This window comes from Rhea pennata, chromosome 8, assembly GCF_028389875.1.
Source record: "Rhea pennata isolate bPtePen1 chromosome 8, bPtePen1.pri, whole genome shotgun sequence".
Taxonomy (NCBI): Eukaryota; Metazoa; Chordata; class Aves; order Rheiformes; family Rheidae; genus Rhea; species Rhea pennata.
Window position 1 is genome coordinate 29,148,673 of NC_084670.1, and position 9,002 is coordinate 29,157,674.

The following is a 9,002-nucleotide window of genomic DNA, read 5'->3' on the forward strand; positions in this document are numbered from 1 at the left end:
TTCTCCTCCCATCTGGCCCTATGAACAATGTACCAAAAGTGTCAGAATAATTGGATAAAGTATATATATTTTTCTATTTCAGAGCTTTCATGAACATTCAAAGTTTCTGTAGCCTCTTAAGGACATATTCAATTCTATTGTCAAGTAAGGGGAATTGTATGCCTTAATCTCCTAGTTCGCTTTACATAGAGGACTTTAAAGCAAATGTCTGAACTATAGTAGTGATAGATGGTGATACTTTAAAGAAGCTGTCATGTCCATTTCTGTTGATTCTTATGTCATCAGTATGTATCTGAACATCTATAGAAACCCATAAAGAGTATTTCCTTTTTTACTCTGCAAGAAGTTGCATAGCTTCAGTATTCCAAAGAAAAATTGTGGCTGAAAATCACAAAGAGCTCCCTCTGATCAGGAAAAGCACATCCATATATGCTAGGAGAAAAGCTGGAATAGACTCACACAGCAGACTCTTAAACGAACTTTTATGCTGATATCCTGGAATTGTGTGTTTCTGTCAGTAAAGCTGTATCATCTGGCAGTTGGCAGTTTGTCAGCATGGTTGTCTTTGTGGGAGGGTTGATATGGGAAGGGGAAGTGTCAGGCTTAATATGTGAGAGGGTCAGAACCAGGGATATTCCAATAATTTTTTTTTCCACGTGGAATTTCCCGTCTCATGGAGGGTGGGCTGTGCTGAGAGAATAAAAGGCTGCAGTAAGGGCAAAAGGAACACACAATCCAGACTGCTTTGAGCTGAACTTCATCTTCCAGGCCATATTCAGCAACTTAGCAAAGGAAAGCAATCACTGAAAAATACTAGACTTCTATAGCACCTGGCCATCACAACGACAATCTGTGAGTATAAATGGAGTGTTTTATTCCATCTCATTGCGTAGCTAAGGGAAAATTGGACAGAATTCTGTGCTGGTGTTCCTTAAAATCTGTCTTGACATTAAAAATTATTTTAAATGTTGCATTTCCCCTAGATGAAAATCTTATTTAATTCCTCAGTAATTTATTAAAAAGTGTGTAGAATAGAAACATAGGCAGTATTTTATATTGAAAAGCAATCTGTTTTATACAAATGTCTTCCTTTTTCTGGTCTTTCGTAGCTGTCTGCACAAAAGATAGAAAATTCTCAGAAACATGGTTTGCTTGTGGTCCCTATCTCTTCTTGCTTATGGTAAGTGTGTGTATCTCTGTAGACAACTGGTTGGATGATACTGTTAGTGTAGCTACTTTGTCTGAACTCCAAATTAAACAGAATTTTTGAACATGAGCTAATTAGCATGAGGCTAATTTTCATATAGGAAAAACCTCTAGTTGCAATAGCATGTTTCCCTGCTCACTAGTCAGACAGTGGTTCATGTGATTTGCTACAGAGCCTGCAGAACTTTGTAACTGGGCATAGTTTTACAGATTGAAGTCCCTATACTTAATGCTGACATGTCTTTTTTAAACATGCCAATTAGTTGTATATAAAATAATTGCAACTACTGCCTGTGCAGGTTCAGATATTGATAAGGATGGAATATTTTTAGGTCTTTTTCTTCTAGAGAATATATGAAGTGGTACCAACTTCTCAGTATCTTCTCATTCCAGGACTTATGATATTGGAGGAGGTGAATTGTTGGACCTACCATTATTCAGACACAAACATGACCTACGATGAAGCAGAGCTGTGGTGCAAAGACAAGTATACTAACATGGTTGCCATTCAGAATAAGGAGGAAATCAGCTATCTGAATAGTTTCTTACCCTTCAATCCGGGTTACTACTGGATTGGAATCAGAAAAATTAATGAGACATGGACCTGGGTTGGAACTAACAAAGAATTGACAGAAGAGGCAGAAAACTGGGCTTCAGGCGAGCCAAATGGCAAAGGAAACAATGAGGACTGCGTTGAAATCTACATCAAAAGAGGAAAGGATGATGGCAAATGGAATGATGCACAGTGTGAGAAAAAGAAGGTTGCCTTATGCTATACAGGTATGATATATACCAGTGAGCCCCTATGGAGATGACCTAGTGAAGTGTCGTTTAATATAGTCTTAAATATTAACTACCTGACCCTGCAAACACTTGTACCCTTACCCTTAAACACAGCCCCTTGGTAGACTACTCAGAGCTGAAGCTGGTTGTGCTCTAAGAGCTATATCAATCTCACCTATCTCAGAATATAAGTCTTTCTAAGCAAGTCACTGACCCTCTCTATAACTGTTGGAGAGAAACAGGCTCTTTCAGAAAGTGATTTTTTTTTTCCGTCCCACCCTGAGACAGCAGAGACACTGTGGGTATCTCAGCTAGCCTGCAGTAGGTTTCTCAGCTAGGTAAGAATTGTCTTTTTGGAGGCATCTGTCTCTCTCTGCTGATAACTGCATTGACTTAGATGCTTTATGTGGAAGGGGCAACACCTATGTATTTTTGTTTTGTTTTAAAAAAAGTGGTCAAGTATCTGCCAAATCAGAATTATAGTGAGTTGGTGAAGAATGTCCCTGTTGAGGATTTCTACCTATGTCATAGCTTATTGTTCTTTTTGCATTTTAAATATTCCTAATATCTACCTGAGCACAAATGGTTATGGAGTTGTCAGCCAGTGGAATTATTCCTCTGAGCTAGGCTGTCATAAGTGTTTATTTCTGAAATGCTGTCATGCAAGGGCAAGGTAATTTTACTAACTATTAGCAAGTCCCTTGCTTTTCTTTTGCTATACAAAGTGCTTGTTCAGCACCAGAAAGATAAGTGAATCACTAATCAAGTTTCATTAGTGACCAATGCAGATTCTTTTATAACTTGCTAATTGTTTTTCCCCCCTCAGCTTCCTGCAACTTGTCTCTCTGCAGTGGCCGTGGGGAATGCATAGAAACTATTAACAATCACACCTGCCACTGTAACCCTGGATTTTATGGGCCTGAATGTGAATTTGGTAAGCTTATTCTATCCTTCTTTTCAACCAGGGAGACGGTCATGTTAACTAGTGTTCAGTTTGTCTCAGTTATCAATTTAACTGCTAAGTGAGTGACTTTTGTGTGTATGTGTGTTTCTTTGAAGTTGAGGCTTGTGACACCCTAAAGGAACCTGATCATGGGAGCCTGAAGTGCAGTCACCCACTGAAGAACTTCAGCTACAACTCATCCTGCACAGTTCAGTGTGAAAAAGGCTATGAGTTGATTGGCGTAGAATCAGTCCACTGTACCTCTTCTGGGGTCTGGTCTGCCTCCCCTGCAGAGTGCAAAGGTGAGCTTCTCAAGCAGTGGTAATGAACTTTCCAAATTGTACATAGGTCTGTATGCTTCAGAGTTACTCTGCCAATAGATACAGATTCTGGCCCACTCCTTTGTAATTAACTCTGTGGTGAAGGTGCTGCCTTATTGCAGCACAGAGGCCCTTCTTTGTCCCTGAAGAGGTGAAATGGGCAGGACCAATGCCTCAGCCCTCTTTAGACTTCCTTCTGGAGAAAACCTTTTCTGCCCCCTTCCCTTTCCCCCCCCCCACTTCAGTAGAGAGCAGGAAATGGAGGTGATCCCATTGAGACTGCTCACAACAGGCTAGTTGATCCTGATTGTAGTGATTAGTTCTTGAAGTCTTCAGTTTAAAATAAACTACCATTTGAAGCAAGCAGTGTCAAACTTACCAACAAACATGTATCAACAACCAGCAGTCAACCTGAAAATTTTTGATTATAACCAGCTACTGTGAACTGCAGATGAGTTTACAGCTAATCCATAAAACAATTTTCCACTTTGAGATCCTTCAGCTCCTGTCCACCTTCTGAAATGGCAGGATCATAAGTCTCTTCTCTACTTTGATGTATTGCATATGCTGCTAGGTTTCAGGGAAAACTCCCTTCCCACTTTGTCACAAGCTAAACTGTGTGCTGTCTCATGTGCTTTCAGCTGTGACCTGTCCTGCCTTGGAAATGCCTGCTCATGGTTTTGTGAACTGCTCCCATTCCTCTGTGGAGCTCACCTGGGGTGCTACCTGCAAGTTCACCTGTGAGGAAGGGTTTGCCCTGACAGGGCCAGCCCTCCTGCAGTGTGGGTCTTCTGGGGCCTGGGACGGGCAGCAGCCAGCCTGTGCAGGTACTTTTTTTTATGCCTGTCTCTAAGCAGATGGGGCTGTTGGCACTGGTATGCTGAATTCCTGAGGCATCTGTGCTAATTGTTGTTGTGATCTGTTGCAGCTGTGAAATGTGAGGCTGTAACCTGGCCAGAGGAAGGCTTTGTGAGCTGTGACCATGCTCCTGCAGATCTCACCTACCGCTCATATTGTGATTTCCACTGCAGCGAGGGCTATGTTCTGGAGGGCCCATCCAGTGTCCAATGTATGGCACAGGGACAGTGGTCAGAGCCATTCCCAAAATGCAAAGGTAAGACTTGTTGGCTTGAAACTGGATGATTTCTTTTTACTGTGCAACTGTTCCCTGAGGCTCCTGGGTAAACTGTGCCAGTATCCAGGAATGACTGGGTCTGCAAAATGGTATCATGATCCACAGAGGTCAGTTCCAGGCACGCTGCATCATCTTGTCAGCTCAGAAGAATGTTTGTCTTGGCTTGCTCCAAGCTAAACTGTGTGCTGTCTCTTGTGCTTTCAGCTGTGACCTGTCCTGCCTTGGAAATGCCTGCTCATGGTTTTGCGAACTGCTCCCATTCCTCTGTGGAGCTCACCTGGGGTGCTACCTGCAAGTTCACCTGTGAGGAAGGGTTTGCCCTGACAGGGCCAGCCCTCCTGCAGTGTGGGTCTTCTGGGGCCTGGGACGGGCAGCAGCCAGCCTGTGCAGGTACTTTTTTTTATGACTGTCTCTGAGCAGATGGGGCTGTTGGCACTGGTATGCTGGATTCCTGAGGCATCTGTGCTGACTGCTCTAGAAATCCCATTTGTTAATGGCAGTTAATTTTATTTATTAGTTAACAGTTGAATTGCAGCTACCAATAATACTTGTAAAATGAGCCTGTAAATGAGCTTCCCAGATATTTGAACTTGAAGACACATTAGAGAAAGAGCACTGAAAAAACATTTGTTCTGGCAAGATAATGTAAATTAAAGATACAGTGTACATTTGCTAGTGCAAAAACAGGGCTGAAGACAGGAAAGTCCTTAATGTTTTATTAACAATTAATATTTCTTTCTGTATTTTAGTAGTACAGTGTGAACCACTGAGCCCTCCTGAGAAAGGGTTTGTGGACTGCTTACATGGTGCTGGGAACTTCACATACAACACAGCCTGCCACTTCAGCTGCATAGAAGGATGGAAGCTGAATGGCTCTCATGTTCTTGAGTGCAGTCATTCAGGAAACTGGAGTGCCAGTCTGCCCACGTGTGAAGGTATTTTACCTATGACTAGCCACAAAGGTGGCACTGAGTTTCTAATCAAATGAGGAGGTATAGAAGGGTAGATCAGATATGCCAGTGAGCTAGAAACTATTGTTCAGTCCAAAAAGAAAGAAGCCCAACAAAATCTCTCAATATGCTGCTTGAAAATAGGGAAAACAAAACCAAAATCCTAAAGGCCTTGGTGAGAAATCTTGATTTCATATCAAGAACAGAAATCCCCAAGCTGATTGGTTTGTTTTTGAATTAAAATTTTACTAGTGTTGGGCATTTGCCACATCATTAACAAAGAAGAAAATTTTCTAGTGATGCACAACTTTGTGGTTTAAAATCTATATTCAGTCTGTTGATTTGGTCTGATAGTTTTTTTTCTTTGATCTGAAAGACTTCTCAGTGTTCTTCTGCCCTATAAAATTAGAGCTTTTGTTAGTCTCATCCTTGCCTTCCCATCCAAGATAGCGAGAGCTCTGCCACTGACTTCAATGGGAACATACTTGGGCCCACTTGGAGTGTCTTTACTTGAAGTCCTAAGAGTCCAACTCTGCTTTATTCACTTGGACAGAATTTGCATCCTTGAATAATTTCTTTGATTTCAGTGGGATTCTTTCAAGAGGAAGACACTCCAGAGGAAATCAAAATATGAACCAAAACATAAAATAAGACAAGCACAAATCCTCCTCTGAAGCTGGAGTCTAGGCAGAAGCTCATAGAGCTAGCTTGTTACCTTGTTATTGCTTTGACAAAGGTGAATAATTTTTAGTATGCGGCTTTTCACCTTGTGTACAGGATTTGTCCTGTCTTGGCAAGAAAACTCACAGGTAACAAGCAGCAATTCTGATTCTTTAGGAAAAACACTTGGAAAAGGATGAAATAGAAAGGACTTCAGAGATCTCATGTGTCTCAATCTCATTGAAATATTTTCATCTTTTCAGCTTTTGAACAAGTCAGCTATCTCTCTGTGGGCATTGCAGCCACTAGTGCCTCTCTGCTGTCCACAGCATCATTCCTCCTCTGGCTTGCAAGACGTTTTCGAAGAAAAGGTGAGCAGTTTGACTGGATCAACTGATTTCATTTACCTGCCTGAATTTTTCACTGGGGAGTAGAGTAGAACCCTTGACTTTTCTGAAAAAGTGAACATTCCCATATTAAGCCAGTATATATGCCACTTTTGGATGATAGTTAAATCAATAAGATTAAAACCAATCACTTAAGAATTATGGGAGGAAAAAGCAACAGTTCTATTCATCAGCAACTACTGCCAGGAAACATGAATGGGAAGATGAGATGGGGCTTTTGACAAAACAGTAACAACTGGCTGTTTGATTGCTGGATTTTTCTTTTTTTTTTTTTTTTTTTTCTTTTTGTCAAGTATTTAGAAATGAGAGGAAAGCAGAATGTTTGCATAGAGGGACTTTCCTCTTGAAATGCTAATGTCTTTTCTTATTCTTTTTGCAGGAAAGAAATATACTCCTTCCAGGTAAGCTACATCTCAAAAAGCATGAGACACATTGCAGTAATTCTTTGCTAAAATGTGTTTGATATAGAACAGCTGTCACTAAAGTACCTTTAATTTCTATTTTATAGTAGCTGTCAGAGCCTCACTATTGAAGGTAGTTTCCAGAGTGCTGGCCAGAATGTTTGAATCTAAATGCTTCAGGTAAGCTCATAAGATAGCTGTATTCACAATTTCTCTTCCTGCTAATCACAGAAGCAATCAGAGCTTCAATTGCTCTAGAGTTGCAGAAATGGGAATATACTTTGGGGTACCTAATATCCAACATAGCATGAAAGTTCCTAAAGAGACTGGTAGATTTATTGATTCAGAAATGATTGTTCAGCTCAAAGGATGATTGTGCTAAGCTTCTGTCTATCCACATATATTAGGAATACTTTTGTATGTTTTTACTGCCTGCCACACAATTTCTCTGAAATAAGAGCAAATACAAATCTGTGTTAGTTTTCCAATTTAGAGGAATTTTGTTCTCTCTGCAGGAATTGGAGCCATCTTTACTTATGTCTCAGATTTGCAGAAAATGAAACTGCATGCAGATCAGCAGCTGTCCGGATGTTTTTACCTCTTGCTGACAAGATGATTCACCTTGTTTATTACTAAGACATTTTGAACTCAAGCTGTCTGATATTTCCACTGGAGACAAACAAGCGGAGAGCAAAACTCTGGCCCCTTGGCAAAATGCAGTCTACCTTCAGTCATGTGTGTTTTTTTAACTGGGATTTTGCCATCTATTCTCCATATGGTGAGCAAATAGTAAGCTGCTTTGTAAAGAGGAGGCTGGTTTCTCCTCTGGAGTACTTGAAGGTACCTAGGTGAGGTGAAGACATGCATTATTTTCCATCACTTCACTGCTGGAGAGGTCTCCTGGAGACGCATGGTTTACATTTGCAGAAACAAAGTGATTGGGATGATAAAATATTAATTGAATTCCTTTTGGAGCCTTTGATCTGGTTTATTGTTGAAGTCAGTTTATTTTAACAGGATCTCAGTAAATATGCCTGTAATGATAGGGACAATTACTTGGGTTTCTGCTACATGTCCTGGAAAGATTTTTGGACATTAAGCTCTTGCTGTAGCACACTAAGAGTGTTAATGTTTATTCTAGGTACTCTGGTTTCTGAATGCAGCAAGTAGATCTGAATGCAGCAAGTAGATCTGAAATGTTCTCATCCCAATGGGATTATGCACTGTAATATAAGTGTTTATATAAATATTTAATTTCTTTTGTATTTTGTTTACTGTGGGTATTTTTGTACTGCTTAACTGTAGAAGTATGGTAAAATATCTGTCCCTGAGTAGGCCTGTGGCCATTGATCTGGGCCTGATAATTTTAAAATAAATCAAAGATCAAGGATTTCTTGCTCGTATATTATTTGCAAATAAAATGGAAGCTGTTTTATTTATTGCAAGAATGCAATAAAGTATAAAGAGCTTAAAGGTCTTAGGAAGGGACTTTAAATGAGAAATGTCTTAAGTTATGTTTAAATTATATTCATAAATTAAACATGTGTTTGACTTCATCTAATACTGTCATATTTGTAATAGTATTTAATAAAGTTTTAAATGTAATACTCCCTTTTTGGAAACATTCATCATTTTGGTGATTTGTCAGCTTTGTGGATACAGACTCCGTAGCAAAATGTAGTGGGGAAGAAGACTGGCAAAATAGCAGGGCTGTGGGGGCTTGCTCCCTTATTTAGCTTTCTTTTTTCCATAACAGTTGAAGAAAGATTAGCCGGCAGATGGCACTGACTGCATGGTAGCCAGCATAGCCAGAGATGGACCCCAGATTGGTATCTCCAGTCCTGAAAGGAAGCAGGAAGGCTCAACTGTATCCTGTAAAGCAGGTGCCTTGGCTAGCAGCGAGCTCTGAGAGGGGCACGCTCAGGAGGAACAGGAGAGCAGAAACAAGTAGGTGACCTGGGTGAACAGCTAGCAATCCAAATCCCTCAGCCCGCACATGTCTTTTGTAGCCCTGTTTGCCTGGAAGTTAGAGGAGGGCTGGGAGAGCATGTACCAGCAGGCAGGAGCATGGCTCTGGAGGTGTGTGGTGCCTCCTGTCCTGGTGCCTATGCTTCCACCTTGGATTGAGCTGTAACCAGGACTCTCCTGGAATAGCAATGGTCAGATATTGATAATGGCCAGGCACTGCCATGGCTGC

General features: G+C 40.8%; 1 protein-coding gene across 1 annotated transcript; it reads left to right on the top strand.

Moving 5' to 3' along the window:
- Nucleotides 1-747: 747 nt before the first annotated feature.
- Nucleotides 748-8,364, top strand: SELE (selectin E). Its single transcript, XM_062581901.1, has 13 exons — nucleotides 748-852; nucleotides 1,110-1,180; nucleotides 1,600-1,986; nucleotides 2,816-2,923; nucleotides 3,049-3,234; nucleotides 3,894-4,079; nucleotides 4,181-4,366; nucleotides 4,592-4,777; nucleotides 5,137-5,322; nucleotides 6,261-6,368; nucleotides 6,784-6,805; nucleotides 6,913-6,985; nucleotides 7,321-8,364. The coding sequence occupies exons 2-12, from the start codon at nucleotides 1,144-1,146 to the stop codon at nucleotides 6,968-6,970; spliced, it is 1,650 nt and encodes a 549-aa protein (XP_062437885.1). The 5' UTR covers nucleotides 748-852; nucleotides 1,110-1,143; the 3' UTR covers nucleotides 6,971-6,985; nucleotides 7,321-8,364.
- Nucleotides 8,365-9,002: the final 638 nt, after the last annotated feature.